General features: G+C 57.6%; 5 protein-coding genes across 5 annotated transcripts; 3 read left to right on the top strand and 2 right to left on the bottom strand.

Annotated features, from left to right (window-relative positions):
• Nucleotides 1-313: 313 nt before the first annotated feature.
• On the bottom strand, nucleotides 314-5,307 carry PG985_003556 (ATPase; the record flags this gene model as incomplete). Its single annotated transcript, XM_066823325.1, has 7 exons — nucleotides 314-1,185; nucleotides 1,246-1,892; nucleotides 1,957-2,203; nucleotides 2,297-3,141; nucleotides 3,235-3,329; nucleotides 3,416-4,174; nucleotides 4,234-5,307. The coding sequence occupies 7 exons, from the start codon at nucleotides 5,305-5,307 to the stop codon at nucleotides 314-316; spliced, it is 4,539 nt and encodes a 1,512-aa protein (XP_066686485.1).
• A 2,029-nt stretch (nucleotides 5,308-7,336) lies between these two features.
• Nucleotides 7,337-8,637, top strand: PG985_003555 (uncharacterized protein; the record flags this gene model as incomplete). The annotated part of the gene is made up of 2 exons (XM_066823324.1): nucleotides 7,337-7,450; nucleotides 7,531-8,637. 2 exons carry the CDS (start codon nucleotides 7,337-7,339, stop codon nucleotides 8,635-8,637), a joined length of 1,221 nt encoding a protein of 406 aa, XP_066686484.1.
• Nucleotides 8,638-9,324: 687 nt separating this feature from the next.
• On the top strand, nucleotides 9,325-12,768 carry PG985_003554 (uncharacterized protein; the record flags this gene model as incomplete). The annotated part of the gene is made up of 7 exons (XM_066823323.1): nucleotides 9,325-9,495; nucleotides 9,558-9,644; nucleotides 9,710-9,769; nucleotides 10,428-10,789; nucleotides 10,891-11,648; nucleotides 12,054-12,089; nucleotides 12,434-12,768. 7 exons carry the CDS (start codon nucleotides 9,325-9,327, stop codon nucleotides 12,766-12,768), a joined length of 1,809 nt encoding a protein of 602 aa, XP_066686483.1.
• A 210-nt stretch (nucleotides 12,769-12,978) lies between these two features.
• PG985_003553 (uncharacterized protein) lies at nucleotides 12,979-13,548 on the top strand (the record flags this gene model as incomplete). The annotated part of the gene is made up of 2 exons (XM_066823322.1): nucleotides 12,979-13,083; nucleotides 13,261-13,548. The coding sequence occupies 2 exons, from the start codon at nucleotides 12,979-12,981 to the stop codon at nucleotides 13,546-13,548; spliced, it is 393 nt and encodes a 130-aa protein (XP_066686482.1).
• Nucleotides 13,549-14,453: 905 nt separating this feature from the next.
• On the bottom strand, nucleotides 14,454-16,602 carry PG985_003552 (ef-hand 2; the record flags this gene model as incomplete). The annotated part of the gene is made up of 2 exons (XM_066823321.1): nucleotides 14,454-14,470; nucleotides 14,541-16,602. The coding sequence occupies 2 exons, from the start codon at nucleotides 16,600-16,602 to the stop codon at nucleotides 14,454-14,456; spliced, it is 2,079 nt and encodes a 692-aa protein (XP_066686481.1).
• Between the last annotated feature and the right edge of the window lie 52 nt (nucleotides 16,603-16,654).

Below are 16,654 nucleotides of genomic sequence, written 5' to 3'. Positions count from 1 at the left end.
TAACGCATGAACGCCAATCTCCCCTGATTCGGACAATTGGTCCATGGGGATCGAAGGAAAACGCCCCTCGATCAAACTGTGTCAGGGGTGAAATTGAAGACCCGGCCCGCTTTGATCAATCATTAATTCTATCAGATTTTCTCCCGCGGCTTCTAGACCCGAAATGCCCGAAGGAACCAACCACAACGGTCGTTCAACCATAAGCAAATGTCTGCCCACCCAAAACCAGCAAACATATTAAAAGTACTTAGACTATCTAATCTAACACAGATATAGATTTTGGCAGAATAGTAATCAAGGAAAGAGAGTCGAATTATGCCGATTTCTTCTCCTTCTTGCCCTTGGGCATGCGCACCAACCAGTACAGGAACAAGGACGCCGCGATGTTGAAGACGATGTAGACCATGCCAATCCCGAAATCGCGCCAGCGGTGGTCGTAGCTCGCGCTGAGCTGGGTCAGGAAGGCGTTAGTACTGGCCATCGGGCAGTACTGGCAGGCACTGGTGGCACCCTTGTCGACGATATAGCCGCCGACGGTGCTCACGTACTTCTCCAGGTAGGCGCCGCACGTGCTGCCGGCGGGCGGGTCGAACTTGACGAGCTCGGCCGCGGAGCAGGTGACGGCCGTGTTGGCGAGCCCCGTCGACAGCATGGCCGAGGCGAAGTAGGTGAAGGGCGAGACGCGGTACATGAAGATCCAGAAGCCGGGCAGGGTGGCGGGCCCGGCCAGCACGCCGCAAAAGAGCAGGCACATCATGAAAAGGATCTGGGCGAGGTTGCCGCCGGACTCGGCCGTGTCGGCGACGGCGATGCACGCCTGGGCAAAGGTGCACGTGAAGACCAGGAACTCCCAGAACAGCAGCCACATGAGCGCGCCCCGCTCGTGCGTCTGGCCCGCCGCCTCGGCGTTTTTGTAGAGGCCGACCGGGTAGTAGACGAGGGCCCACATGAAAATGGACGCCAGCGAGTTCCAGGGGATCTCGGTCAGGACCTGCGACAGCATGAAGACCTTCCAGCTGTACGTTTTGGAGGGCCGCTCCCGCACCTCGTACAGCTTGCGCTGCGTCACGAAGTGCGGCATCTGCTGCTGGATGAGCTGCCCGAAGATGGTGAAGATGTTGAAGATGGCGAACATTTGGTTCTGGAGGCCCTGGATCGAGAGGGGTGCGTCCAGGAATACCAGACCTGTAGTAGTCAGTTAGTTTCCTCACTTGGAATAGCCAGTAAGAGGTGCAAGTGACATACCAATGAAGAGGGCCACCGAGATGCAGAGGGCAAATTTGGAGTAGATGTAAGAGGGCGTGCGCCAGTACTGCTGGAAGACACGCCGCGTCACGATCAGCAACTGATCCCACAGCGGCGTGGCGAACTCCTGGAACGTGGCGCGGCCATCCTGCGTCGCCAGCGAGTTGCGGCGCTTCTCCCTCCGGCCGTCGGCACCGTCCCCCTTGAGCCTCCGCAACTCCTCCTGGACCTCCCGGTACTCGAGACTCTCCCGCCAAGCCTGGTGCCAGTCGATCTCCGTAGCGGACCCGGGCGCCGCGCCAATGACCTCGAGCATCCACTCGGCTGGGTTGGCCTCGGGCGGGCAGGGCGCCACGCTGCCCTGGCCCTGGCGCTGGAAGTAGCTCGTCAGGGTCTCGGAGTTGTCGCCGATCTCGCCGAAGTAGACCGTCTTGCCCCCCTTGGCCAGGAACAGCAGCCGGTCGAAGCGCTGGAACAGCATCGCCGACGGCTGGTGGATGGTGCACAGCACCGACTGCCCGGCCCGCGACAGCTTCTCGAGCAGGTCCAGGATGGCCCACGAGGTCTGCGAGTCCAGGCCCGACGTCGGCTCGTCGACGAAGAGGAGCAGGGGCGGCTTGGCGGCGAGCTCGACGCCGATGGTCAGTCTGTTGTCGTTTGATCAGTATCGAACTCATTCCTTCGAGTCGGTTCTGGGGATGGGCAACGTACCTTTTCCGCTGTTCGACGTTGAGGCCTTCTCCCAAGACGCCGACGACGGCATCGGCATAGTCCTCCATGTCTAGCATCTTGATGACCTCGTCGACGTAGGCGAGCTTCTCGGACCGCGGAGTGGCTGCCGGCTGTCGCAGCAATGCGCTGAACTCCAAGGCCTCTCGCACGGTACTCGTCTCGAGGTGCAGATCTTGCTGCTGCACATAGCCGGTCTTGCGCTGAAAGGACTTGTCGCGTTGCATGCCTGTCCATGACTGTCAGTGAGAATGTTTCCTATCCAGGGCATACAATGACAATGCTATGAGTAGTGGGTTTGGAGTGGAGGCGGAACACGTACCGTCAACCAACATCTCCCCGGTAATCACGCCCATGGAAATGCGGTCCGCCAGACAGTCGAGCAGCGTCGTCTTGCCGGCGCCCGAGACGCCCATCAGCGCCGTCAGGGTGCCGGGCTTGACCCAGCCGTCCACGTGGTCCAGGATGCGCCGGGGCTCCCCCTTGATCTTGATGTCGTAGCAGACGTCCTGCCACTGGAACACGCTGGTGGAGGCCTGGATGACACCCGCGGTGCCGTCGCTGCTGTGGCCGTCGCTTTGGTGCTGCGCGCCGCCGTTTGGCTTCTCTACCACGGCCACAGGGCCAGACAACGAAGCTTCGGGGTCTTTTTTGCCCGTGAAAGCCGAGGTGCTGCCGGCGTTGTTGTGGCCGCGGCGGAAGACGAGGACCTCGCCCTTGGACTTCTTCTCGGAGATGTATTCGGTCGCGGCGAGATGGACGATGTGATTGAACAACGCAAACCCGATCAAAATCCCAATGTTGCGCCACTTGTGCGCACTGAAGTACTTGTACGCAATCCCGATATAAGCGTCCCCGCTTACCGTCGCGCGCCCGGGCACCGCCCCGACGGCGTTGCAGGCGGCCTGCCCGCCCGTGAGCGTGACATTCTCGTAGCCGGGCACGGCGGGGTTGGGCACTTGGCTGGCGCAGGCGAACTCGCGGCCGTGGTACTCGTTGATCATGAGGGCCTCGAAGCCGTAGGCGACCGGGTCCAGGTAGTTGATCCACCGGCACCAGCCCAGCATGTAGTCGACGGGGATCACGAAGCCGGTGAAGATGACCAGGGCCAGGATCAGGACGGCGGCGGGGACCATAGCTTGCGAGAGGGTGCGGAACATGGAGGCGCTGGTGGTGGAAAAGGAGGAGAGAGGGTTAGTTAGCATTTATCAAGCTAGTAGTATATCGCACGACTGAGTGAGTAGGTAATTGTCTGCTTACATGGCTCGGAACATGCCCGACATGGCCATCACCATAAGGAACACTGTCAGCCAGAAGAAGAAGTAGTTCCCAGGTTGCCGGTTGAGGTTGGTCATCTAGTAGTGGTTCTCGGGTCAGCTTATTTATCCAATACAAACACAACTAAATGAGCTGAAAGAGTCTCGTCAGGAGGGGCACCTACAAAGTACAGTATGAGGTTATACACAATACTATTCGTAATCTTGTAAGGCAAATCCACCAAAATAGACGAAAACGCCTCCGTCGACGCATGCGTAAAAGCATACCGCACATGCTTCTCCACGACGGGCCGCTGCGCGTACTGCGTCAAGATCTCGAGCGCGGACGAGAAGGCGTTCATGAGGATGGCCACGAAGAGCACGGCGCACCGGTTGTAGAAGCTGGCGGTGGTGTCGGGCAGGTTATAAAAAAGGGACGAGATGACGAGCGACATGGCCGAGTTGGCCACGAGCTGGAACACGGTCAGCCAGGGGTCGCCCGTCAGCCGCCGCCACCCCCGCCACAGGCACAGCCGCACCTGCTGCGGGTACGACATGAGGTAGGGCGACTCGGGCCGCTGCCGCTTGTGCTGGTCCGTCTGCTTCAGCTCCCGGAAGTCGCGCGCGTCGTCGCCGCCGAACGGGTGGGCCGCTTTGTAGGCTTCTATTTGTTGTTGCAGGGCGGCGTATTCGCGACTGCGCTTCCAGGCCGCGGCGAAGTCCTCGGGGGTGCGCGGGACGCGCGACTCCCAACCGGCGCGCACGAGGCGCTCCGAGGGCGCCGTCATCGAGGTCAGGAAATCGGGCGTGGTCTGGCGGCTGGGGCACTCGAAGCCCAGGTTGATGAAGTACTCTTTGGCCTCGTTCGCCGGGCCGTAGAAGATTTGGTGGCCGTCGTATATGACCAGTGCTTTGTCGAACAGGTCGTATGCAGATTGAGGGGCCTGGCCATGGGCAGATTAGTATGTAGTAACAGGATGCCAGCAGGGCAGATGTTCTTTACCTGATAGATGGATACGGCACAGCTTCGCCCAAAGAGCTCTGACTGCAGTTTGAGAGTGCGGCAAAACTCGATGGCATTCGCCGAGTCCAGTCCGCGAGTCGAGTTGTCCCAGCACTGCAAAGGGGCATTCGCCAGCGTGGCCTCGGCAATAGTGACCCGCTTGCGCTCCCCGCCCGAGACGCCGCGGATGTACTGGTCGCCCACTCGCGTGTTGACGGTGTGGCTGATGCCGTACATGGCCATGACGACGTCGCGGTAGTGGTCGGCGTACGCGTGGCGGACCTCGCCGGGCAGGCTCTGGGGCGCCCGGGCGCGCGCCGCGAAGGTGAGGGTGTCACCGACGGACAGCATGGGGAAGTGTACGTCGACCTCGGCCGTGTAGATAGCGTCGCCGCGGTGCTGCACGTGGATCTCTTCCGCGGTGAGGCCCTGGTAGTTGAAGTAGGCGTCGTCGTCGACGTAGATGCCGTTCATCTCGCCCGCGATGGTCTTGAGGAAGGTGCTGCACCCGGCCCCGGGCGGGCCCAGCACCACCAGCATCTCGCTCGGGTTGAGGATGCCGTCGAACCGGTTCAGGATGTCGATGCGCCGCTGCCGGTGGGCCTTGGGGGACAACAAGCCCCGGGCCAGGCTGGGGAGTTCCAGGAAAACGTTGCCGACATCTTTTTGGTAGTCCGTCTCGTTGCCGTAGCCGAAGACGTTGAGGTTCTGGAAGCAGAGGCCCGTCTTGCGGAACCGGGTGCCGTGCGAGTTGGCGTGCGCCGCCACCGTCTGCGACCAGGCGCGGGCGTTGAAGTGTTTGCCGTTGGGGTTGAGCTCCGAGTCGGGGTCGACGATGGCTTGCTTGAAGTCGCCGGCGAGGTTGACGAACTGGGAGTTCCGGGTGTACTCTCTGGCTAGGTCTTGCACAAGAGAGTGTCGCCGCGTCGCCTCTTGCCGAAAATGCTCACTTCCCTCGTCATTCTCTGCGGCCTCCTGCTCGTAGAGAGTAGCGACACTAGGCTGTTCGTTGAGGTCCCTGTTGGGCGGAGCATCGAGTTCGTCTGGCTTGCCGTGTAGCTGCTCTGGAGCCATGGCGTCTGAGTCGTGGCTCGCCTAAGGAACCAGTAATCACGATGACAGAGGATTGGGGCTTGAGATGAATGTGATCAGAGGATTAGGGGTATTATGATATTAGATAGTTTAATAGCTCGTAGCAGTGGGAGATGGAGGGTAGTTTGTAGTCGTCCCTTCGTCCTGCATGTCTATGTACGAGTACATTGGTGTGTGGATACATTTCAGGGAGATGTCGATTACACTGCTTGTTTGCGCCCCTGTCGGGGTCTCATGGAAACAATATTGCCCGTCTTCTGTGATATTCCATTAGATCGACGGTATCGAGACCCAGCTACTCGGGAGCCGGGCGGAAGTCATGAACATGTTGCGCGGCATTTGTGCACACTGCGAATATCAATAACTGTTCTCGTGGGAATCCCAAAGCAAAAATACATTGTTTGTTGGATATGATTGTATGATTGGCTCGCAAGATGGAGCCCGACCATCTGAAAGGGGTTCATATTGTGTCGCGGTCGGGGGCCTGGTTCGGTTTGACGGACCGAAGACGGACTCCGACAGCCTGTGATGGCCCCGGGCTACCATGCACAAGGCATGCCCCAATGTAAATGTTTGATAAGACCGGGTCTTCAACCTACACGTACGTTAACTGTGCAGCGTTGCAGTTTTGATATGCCAGCCATGTTTTGGCAATGTGACGTTGATGCACCCCGTACCCGGGACATCCGGTGGTCCACCTAGCTGGGTTCTTGCGGTGAAAGTACACTTCCTATGCCACAGCGACATGCCACTTTGCTGGCTGCCATGGCTTTTTATTACAAAGCCGCCAAGCCCTGGTTTCTTCATAAAATCTGCCTGGCGCCGTAAGTTGTTTCGGTTTTGATGATAACGAATTCATGCAATGCATCTGGCAATTATTGCCGTCTATGATATATACTCGCGACAGGAGGATATTCACGAAACGATGCATATCATTCTAGAGCAATTATGCTGGTGCAGGTGCTCGCTCCTTAGATAATGTATATTTTCTTTCGTTGATATCTGGCATCTGGTTAATTCCCATGATCCTTATCAACGGAATGCGGAATATGGTCGCATCGGAGTTCGAAAGTACTTACCCTTGTCATCCGAGGGCTGAGATCGTAGAGATTAAATCACTTGAGCATTTCACATTTCGCATTGTCGATCCAGGGTCCTGGGTCGCGGCTGCATGTCAAGCCCTAAAGGATACTTCAGCTGCCCGGGGTCGCATTGTTGCCGGCCGGACCAAGACTGTGTGAATTATCTGTCAATTGTCTATTGGACAACAGCATCTACCTCAACCACTCGAATCATCCAGAGAATGTAGAATTCGTGGCGACATTTCTAATTATCCTCGGAGTACTCAACGGTGCCGGACTGTCAATTTGATGTTAGTCTGAGTCGGTAGTGGCCGCTGACCAAGATCAGAGAGAAGTCGTTTAGGGGGCACGGGAGTTAGGACTTAGAAGACCCCGCCCCCGGCGCAGGGGCCACTGGTTCTTCCCGACTACCGCGCCCCCGTGGGATAGTGCGATAATGCCAACAAACCAGCTTCCTCCGTTCACCGTATCGAGGAGGGCGAGAATCCCAAATACGGACTACCAACTTTTGTCTGATTGTTTGGTTGGCTCTTGATTGCGGTCAGATTGTGTCATCGGACAGGACGCTGTTACCGGTGTGGGTGCATGCACCCTGGCCCCAAGCCTTCCAAGTTCAAGACAAGCAGCATTCAATCTGGCCCGGTCAACCAATAAATAGGGCTGGGCGATCAGGGACTTCGATAACAAGTGTTTGTTCCCGGGGCCGCACAGGGAGGAACACGCCCAAACATTTGGACTTGATTGCACTATTCAATGCTCATAAGAATTCCCAAGTTGATTACCAGACCGTGACTTCAAAACATAGAAAAATGGTCACCCACTGTAGCTAATGCTTTCTCGTCATAATTATTTGGCATCTCCACCCTTGATCGATTCTCAACACACTGAGTCTCATGCACCTACACTCCATATGGAGTCATCTTTCCACGATGCGGTCTCATTTCTCCCAACTGCTTCACATTTCGCTCGACATCGTCTCCGGTAGTGTGCAACTTGCACATGCCCAGGACCCCGGCACTCCGCATCTTCCTGTGTATTTCTCGGTAAGTGAAGATTGCCTGCCTGGCATCGACGACCTTCGGCGCATGGCAACCAACTGACCACATATCCTACCGTGTATCAGCTCGGATGGATAGCCTGCACTTTCTCCAGTCTATTCGGCATCGCGCTGGGCCGAGCCCGATCCCCTCTGCTCCCGGACTACCCGTGCAAGCTGTTCAATCTTTCCCACGATGGCCACAATAGCTATCCGCTCGAGTCCGATAGCCTCGTGGTCGGCCGTTTGTTCATGGATCTAGTAGCCAGAGAAGCTCGAAACAAGGGCGAGGACCAAAGCCACGCGCTCAAGATCAGCGTCTTTGCCGCCGACCCCCACCCAAGCGATTCAATGCAGGTGACTGGCGGTGCGACACATCGGGTCGGCTCCGTGGTAAGCCTTGCTCAAGTGGCGGTCGCGGTCGTACCATGCATCTTCAAGCGCGACCCAGGCGTTCTGTTGATCACTCTCGCTGGGCTTTTGCTGGTGAAGTGCTGTCTCCCAAAGTGGTTTGTGGAAAAGCAACCAGTGCATTGGCACTCGGAAGACATATATGCACTGACGCGCGGCAAGGGCTCTCGCGACATCATAGTCATTGTGGGAAATGGTTGTTTTCTCGATCTGGACTGTCTTGCGGGCCCTCCCAGCCCAAGCCCAAGACACAGCATGGCCTTGGAGAGTTTCAAATGGCTCCCATCAATATGGAAGACAATGCCATGGTCACATCTTCCTCTCGACTCCTTCCTGACGCAGCTGGCATACCTACTGCTTTGCGTTCTCTGGATGCCTGCTTTGCTCGCAGCTTGCGTATCGGATGCAGATGTCCTCGGCACATTAGCCCTTTTCCTGGTATGTGCGTTAGGCGCGGTGCGTGACTCTCGGCTGGTGGAGAAGGGACCTGGCCCCGCGATGCAGGACATCCCGCTCAGGAAGATCGACGAGTTCTCCTCCGGCACCGCCATGGATGCGATCATGGACTTCCAGATGGCGTACGAAAAGGGGCGGCCACTGCTGAGGGAATTCTTTCCCGAGGGGCTGCGAGGGGAAGCCGAAGAGCGGTGGTGGGACGATATCGACTCGCTAGACTACGACCTGGAGAGGGATAAGGCGGTACACCGGGGGCGTCCCCCTCGCCTATGGAGGCATTCCTACCCGCGCAGGGTGTACCATCCCGAGAAGGGCGACACACTTTGAGCTTTGCCCTGGTCGTCTAGAACTGGGGACAGTAGCTTTGAGCAACACCTTTTGAGGAGATTGACGGACACTGCTACTCATGAGATGGGGATGCTAGACGGTTTGGGTAAACGAAGCAGCGTCGATGAAACCCGTAACTCTTTGATAGTATCAATCAGAAAATTTGGCGAGCTTCATATTCTTGCACGTTTTGTTGTGTCCGATGGCTGTTATATGGTCAATGAGATAGCAGGCCGGGTCAGGAACGAGATCAGACTCTACAGCCAAGTTATGCTGTTACACGTAAGGATCCCAGAGCTCTATACAGTTGGGACCAGCTATTCAGATGAAGAATGCGGCAAACAAGGGAACTCCCGGTGTCTGAGAAGGGAGCGGGGGCGTCATTGATGAGTACTTGGGCCTGGGCTGTGGCCACTTCACACCGCGCCTGACAATAGGCATGAGTGTTTGTACGCGGCGGGGTCCGAAGACAAGGTCTTACTTGAAGCTTGCAGTGACGAGGCTGTCTCACCGTAGAATTCCTGATGGTGAACCACTGGAAGGCCGGTATTCTTCTAAAGCAATGAACCATAGACGGCGTCGCCAATATATAAGAGACTATTAGGATACTCCAGGGACGACATCTTTTCTCAAAGCAAACCGCTCAACACTAACACCGCCGATCCGCCAATAGCCCCCATTCTGACTATGCATTTCTCCACTAGCCTCTTGCCCATCGCAGCCCTTCTGGCCTCGAAGGCGTACGGCGCCGAGTGCTACGCCCAAGACGGCGGCCCAAGATGCGTGACCCGCGACGAGATCTATAACGCCCGCCAGGACTACTGCGGCAACAACCTCTGGCAGCAATGTGGATCGAAAGTATGTGACTTCTCCATGTGATATGCCTCGGCTATGACAAGACGGTGAGCTAATTGGAACAGAAATACACTGGCATCAATGGCTACAGGAGTTCAATAGCTGCCGTCAACGTCCCGGCCCAGAAGCAGTGCTATGACGGCATCAACGATGTAAGAAAGACCCAAAGGGCGACCTCGACATTACCAGTGACTAGCCTTGCTAACGTGCTTCGCAGGTCATCGTTCAGTGCTTTGGCAAGAGGAACGGCGGCTCCTTTTCCGTGGGCGATTGGAACGTGAACGTCAACTTCTGCCTTTGAGCGTAGGCTTTCTGATCCTACCACGGATGATCGTGCTGTAGCTGACGTCTTGGGAACAGGCAGGCGTCTCAGCTGCGAAGTGATGGGAAACCCATGCGCTGTATCGTTGTGGGAATATGTCATGTACTCCAGTGATGCGCCAGAGGACAGGGGCTTTCAAACATCTCACACTCGTTAAATTCACCATTCTAAGATTTGCTATTCTCGCAAGGTTTCAGTGTTATATCAAGTAGAGCAAAATATTTTGACAATCTTCTCAAGGGCCCTGGGCATGTGGTCCAGCCGAGAGTTTGGATGTCGCCGGGGAGGTGGCAGGTGAACCTGAAATATAGCTTGAATAACCAGACAAGTCAACTCATGACAACGAGCCCTTATGCACTTTGCATCAAACTTCCAGGAACTATCTTGATGTCAAAGCTTTGTGGTATACATACACATGAGAGGGCGAACCGAGGACGGCGAATGCCTCCCCGGTTGGTCGTGTAGTACACCCATCACTACTTTCACGTTCCTCCCCGAGTCGCCTCCGGGAGGCCGAGGTTGATGGAATCATGATTGATTGGAAGCCGTCTGTATTGGCACAACCGCCTACGTACCGACTTTGGCACCGCCAGCCTACCACGCTTCGTCGTAGACATCAGGACGCCGGCCGCTGCGTGGCCCGTCAACGCTCCTTGTTCGCCCGCACGACCTGCATCACCCTCTCGCACGCGACCGCGTCCTCCCCGAGCGCGGCCCGGTCCCAATTCGTCATCGGGAGCGCAGTCTCCTGGCAAACCTCCTGGTTCGAATCGCCGGATATGTACGGGAAAAACGTATGGGCCTCGTTGAGCGTGGTATCGCGCCGCCCTCCGCGCTTCTCCCGGACCTCTTGGCGCAGCTCCCGCTCCCGCCACCGCCGCCACTCTTGTATCTGTTCCCGATCCATCGGCCGCCCCTCCGGGGTAATACGCTGCGGGACCCCCCGCCTCTCCTGCAGCTCGACCGGCTCGCTCTGTACGATAACGAGCTCCTCGAGCATAAGGGGCTGGTCGGACGGGTCGAGGCCGAGGCGCCCGCCGCCCAGGTCCGAGACGGCGTCGAAGAAGTCCTTCCAGGCCCATTCCCCCCGCCGTCCGGCCCGCCGCCGAGGGCCTTGCAGTCGACGAGCTCGACCCGGCGCAGCGTCCCCGGCGCCCGCGCCCGCTGGGCGACGAAGAAGGCGAGGTCGGCGGCCACGACGCTGTTCTCCAGCCGCAGCTCGCGGAGGCGCCGGGCGTAGCTGCCGCCGTGCGCGGGGACGGGACGGCAGGTGGAGTCGATCAGCCCGTACTCCTGCGGGTCGTGACCGGGCGCCCCAAGAGTGCTGCCCATCGGGCAGCCGGGGTGCGCCGCCAGCACCAGCCGGCGCAGCGGCGACGAGTCGCCGTGCAGGTGGCGGTAGAAGTGGTAGGCCAGGTCGCCCAGAAACGCCGCGTAGCCCGCGCGCGCCATGGAGCCGCCGTCCGCGTTCCCCCACATGCGGAGCTCGAGCGTCTCGAGGCGGCCCAAGAAGTCCGGCCAGGCCGGCCCCCGGGTCCATGGGCTCGATTCGACGGGCGGCAGGTTCCTGGCCACAAAACAACGGACGTGGGGGTTCTCGGCCAGCGACTGCCACATGGCGGCCAAGCCGGTGCGCCACCCCTCGTGCGCCTCGGCGTGCGCCAGGTCAAAGTTGATTGCATAGCCCCTGTAGTCGAATTCGAGGTCCCATGCCTCCTCCCATGTGTGGTCAAACTCGTGGCCCGGCTCGACTCGGTCGGCGTCGGGTCCCGACGTGAACCAGACGGCGACGGATATTACGGCGGGCAGGGTCTGGCCCGTCAGCAACTGGCGCGTCAGGTCGGGTAGCAGCCCTTGTGTGGTGGTCCAATCCGCGTATCGAGGAGGCGGCTTCTTGCCATCTTGGCCCTCGCCTTCGCTACCCGTCGACGGACCCCCCAAAACCCCCAGATCCATCGTGAGCGATAAGCCGCGGGCATAGTGCCCGAACTTATCTATAACGTGCGCGATCTCCTCTTGTTCGGATGGCCGGTTCGAAAACCGAATGGTTGCGAACAGGCCCGGGGCCAAGATCTGGCGGAGGCGCGTATCCACCTCGCTCAGTCGCCGGCGGTCGTCGAACGAGAGCGAGAGCGCCCCGCCAATCTCGCGCAAAAGTTCCGTCGGTAACTTTTTGAACAGTCCGGATGCCATATCGGCTTCTCATTCTTATTTGATGTCTTACTTGATTTGGCTGCAGTTCATCCCGAGCTGTCAAACCGTCAATCTACTCCACGTAAGTATTGAGTTGATCTTGACAGCTTGGGTCACCCAGTCAGTTGGCAGTGCGGGGCATATCTCTAGTCCATTTACAGCGCTGGAAAGATTCACTAACAGCAGGACAATGGCGCGCAACGACCACCACTTAAATGGGCTGGCAAAAAGGGCCCGGCTTCAACCATGTAAGAAGGAGTATATTGTATTAAATGGCTTACTAAGTCTGATTATATATACCAGGCCACACTTTATCTGTGCAGTCGCAATCCTGTCGCAGGGCGCGATGACTCCCATGACTTTACTGGTCCATTCCTGCTGGCATCGACGGTTATATAAGGTCACCAACAGACTCTTGCAAACGAGTCTCTCGCACCTCCATCCCTCATGACTCCAAGAACCAGCTTGGCATTTCTGGTATGCCGCCGGCTCCCATCCCCCAAGCTTCATCTCAGTGCAGGTATGCTAATAACAGGGTTCTGCTTGACCCGAGACGCCAAGTAGTTTGCCCGAACCCCCCTGTTCGTCTTTACGATATCCATCAGCTCCTTGCACGCCGCCGCGTCTTCTCCCGCATCGGCGCGGTCCAGGGCGATGTCATCCCTGTCGAACCACCATTGGGTCATCTCGCCGCGCCCGACATACGGAAAAACGAGCTCGGCCTCGTTGAAGACATCGCCGTCGCGTTTGTGGGCATGTGACCGCTTAGCCTCGTAAACGCGGTCGCGAACACGCATGGCCCGCACCAATTGATCGACTTCGTGAGCAAGGTCAACAGCCCCGCCATCCAGGTTGATGGGCCGGGTTACCACCAGCGCGCATTGCTCGAGTACGATTTCAAATCTGTCGCCGGTGCTCAAGACTTTTTCGAAAAACCTTGCCCATGAACAGGGTATCTGGTCCCGCAGACCATGCACGAGCGAGACGCAGCCAACCAACTCGACCGTGCGCAGGTTGGACCGCCCCCGCTCCGCGATGAAGACGGCGAGGTCGCTGTTCACGAGACAGTCCTTAACGTACAGCTCTCGTAGATTCGGCATGCAGCCGCTGGGGCTCGAGAGCCGGAACGGCGCCCCAAGGTCTGTCCCGTTGGCCCCAAAGCGATAGTCGCTGCCGGCCATGAGAGCGAATCGGCGTAGAGGGGATGACTCCCCCGACAGATGGCGATAGAAGTGGTGGTGCAAATTCCCTAGGAATTCGGAGCAACGTTGGTGCGTGATGACTCCGGACTCGAAGCTCCAAAGCCCAAGTTCAAGCGTCTCGAGGCGGCCGAGAAAGTCGGACCACTCCGGCTGCGACCACAAGTCCGGCTCGACGGGAGGAAGGTTCTCGATCAAGAGACGGCGGACGTTTGGGTTCACTGTGAAGGATTGCCACATGTCGTCGAGCGCGATGAGCCACTTCTCGCGCCTCCACCTCCACGAAATCACCCTGGCGACATTGTGCTCAGTAAATTCGTCCCGTTCCTCATCGTAATATGACCTATATACGCGGGGGTCTGGCCCCGACGTGAAGCGGATCCTGACCGAGGCGACTTCAGGCAGATCCTCGCCCGTCAACAGACTGCGCGTCGCAAAAGGCAACATCCGCCCGTAATAGTCAGCTCTGCTGTATGCCAACGGCTCTTCCAGATCCCCCAGGTCCATCTCAAGAGATAAGGCGCGGACATAGTTCCTGTACTTGGTCGCGGTGTACACGAGGGTGGCTTGCTTGATGACATCTTGGTCATCCGGTTTGTTGGTAATGCGGATGGTCGAAAACAGGACACGAGCTAGGAGCTGACGGAAGCGTGAGTCTACCGTGCTGAAGCGACGCAGATCATCTAATGGGAGCAGACGAGCCACCTCACACCAAAGCTCCTCTGGTAATCGCTTCAATATTTCACAAGACATATTGCTTTTGGTTTTAGCTTTTTTATCGCGTACAAGATCAAAAGTTGGTAAGCTCCTTTTGTTTGCTATTTCAAAACACAGGCCACTTTCGAAATGGTCCGAAATATGCGGGGCGAGCTCGAAAGATCCGTTCACCAGCATGGGCGTATACCCAGAAGGGTATTCCCATGTGTGGTCCACGATATTCGCAACATAGCAAAAAGAACCCGACTTTAAGCACAAGGAGGCATAGAATATCAAATGGGATATGAAGGTTGAATATATATATACATATTTATCTGCTCCTGGGTGTAGGCCATCGTGTTATTCTAGCACGAAGAGACCAAAAGGACTGAGCAGTAGCCCTGTCTATTTCACAGATGTCTGTCTCAATCAGCCACCTGGCTGAGAAACCCCAGGTCCAAAGTCGGTTGATCGCCAACCGTAGTCTTTCAACTATTGGGTTCCTTTTGAATACACATTAACATCACTCTCTTGCGTAACCGTGCCGTTCTCTAGAAACTGATCAAATCTGTTTTCATGTTTGGTTAGCCAAAATACCGTCTGTGGATGGGGGAAAAGAAAATGGGGAATTCTCATACCTCGACCAAACAACCCCCTCTTCATCCAATCCATCGCCATCAGCACCCGCGTCCGCGTCCCCACGCTCTGCGCAAAGTACACGCCCCGCCAGGCGTACACGGCCCACAGCCCGCCCGTCACGCCCCAGCCGCCGCCCAGGTCGAACACGGCCGAGTTGCCCACGTACGCCAGGCTGCCCAGGTGGTGGTACTCGAACGCCTTGTAGCAGGCCGCGTCCACGTCGCCGTCCCGGATGTCGTTGGCCGTGAGCCCGGGCGCGCTGCGCGCCATGTGGTTGAACTTCTTGCCCAGGTACACGCCCTGCTGGTTCGCGCGCTGCGCCGTGGCGGGAAGAGAGGTCAGCTTGGAGTCGATCTCGCCCAGCAGCTCGCGGAGCTCGCCAAAGTCAAGCGTGCCAGATTGGTCCTTATCGTAATCGTTGAACAGCTTGTCCAGGCGGCGGAGGTGGGCCACGGCTTGGGGGAACTTCTTGCGCACGTCCGAGGCCAGGTTGCGCCAGTCGGCAAAGCTGAGTTCGAGGGTCTCGGGGTCCTTGCCATGTTTGAAAGCCAGGCCGCGCAGGAAGGAGACGATGTTGTCGGCAACATTGTTTTGGACAGTGGAACAATCGCCAATGCAATAGACATCACCCAGAGGGGTACCGTTCAGACGCAGGTGGGTATCGGTTTCCAGGGCATGGCGGTTGGTCTGCACATGGCCGAGCTGGGACGCAATGCGCTTGCAGAACTCAGCCTGTGCGACACCGGTGGACCAGAGGCAGAAGCCCATGGGGAGCTCCTTGGTGACGGTCTTTCCGTCCTCGTCTTTTTGGGTGAAGATGATCTTGTCGCTCTTGACTTCTTGGACGCGCGAGTTGGTGAGAACATCGACCTGATCGCGAGCAAATCGGTCTTCGGCGTATTTGGAGAGCGCCTCATCATAGGTGTTCAGGATATGACTACGGCTTTGGATGATATGAACGGAGATCTCGTTGCGCAGCAGCTTGGGGAAACGCTTGGTCAGGTCTTCGTTCAGCAGATCGAACAACTCGGCGGCAAATTCCACGCCAGTGGGGCCACCGCCGCTGACGACGAAAGAGAGAAGGCGTTTCCGTTCGCTATCGGACGTGGTAGGCAGGCAGGCAAGCTCCAGGTTCTGCATGACTTGGTTGCGGATCTTGCGGGCATCGTTGATGTCCTTGAGGAAGAAGCAGTTTTCCAAGCCCTTGACGCCGTGGGGGTTCGTGGTCGAGCCAACGGCGACGACCAGCTTATCGTAAGGAACGTAGAAGCGGATTTCTTTGCCGTGCGCATCGGTCTGGGACACCTCGACGAGTTTGTGCGAGAAGTCGACGTCTTCGGCATTGGCGCGCAGATAGTGGCCGCTAATACGGGCCAGGATCCGGCGTAATGGTTCCACCAGACTTCGCATCTCGAGGGTTCCGACCGTCACAGAGGGCAGCATGGGCGTAAACAGGAAGTAGTTCTTGGGGCTAATAACAGTAACATGGTAATCGTCGGGGTTCAGTTCCTTGAGCAGAGCAACGCTGCCCCAGCCGCCACCCAGGATAACCAATCTCGGCTTGTCTTTGACGGATCGTTTCTCATCGGTGTCGTCGTCGTCAATCAGCATGTCGGCAATGGGCAGGTTCTTGGGACCGCCGCGTTTAGGTCGGAGGGCCAATTCGGACACGCTGCATTCAGCGGCTTCGAAGGATTCTTTGTAGGTAGAGGCGTCATAGAGGAAGAAGGCAGCACCGAGGAGACCGACGAAAGCGACTCCCGTGCCGACGAGAGCGGCAGAGCGGTACATGAAGTTAAGGACAAAGGATCGTCGTTGGGGCAAGGGTCGGCCAGACAGAGGTCGCGTCGTGGTCTTGGGCGGGAAGAGCCATTGCGATTGGTTGTCGGGCTTGGCTTCAGGAGAAGGGGCTTTCGAGGGGAGACGGAATTGGCGAGTCTGGATGCTGTTGATGTTCTGCTTCAGCATTGACTGCGCGATGCGACATGTCGGGGGGGCAGTCGAGGTGGCGTGCCGGCCAGCGCGCAACACGCTGGCCAAGCCAGGCACTGCTGTCGACATGGGAATCTGCAAGGCCAAACAAAGTGCAATTGGACAGACAGAACGAGTGGAC

The sequence above is a fragment of the Apiospora marii genome (assembly GCF_038362585.1).
Source record: "Apiospora marii strain CBS 49790 chromosome Unknown utg000003l_segment0_segment0, whole genome shotgun sequence".
Lineage (NCBI taxonomy): Eukaryota > Fungi > Ascomycota > Sordariomycetes > Amphisphaeriales > Apiosporaceae > Apiospora > Apiospora marii.
Note: the sequence above shows the minus strand (reverse complement) of the source record. Positions and strands in the feature narration are given on the sequence as shown.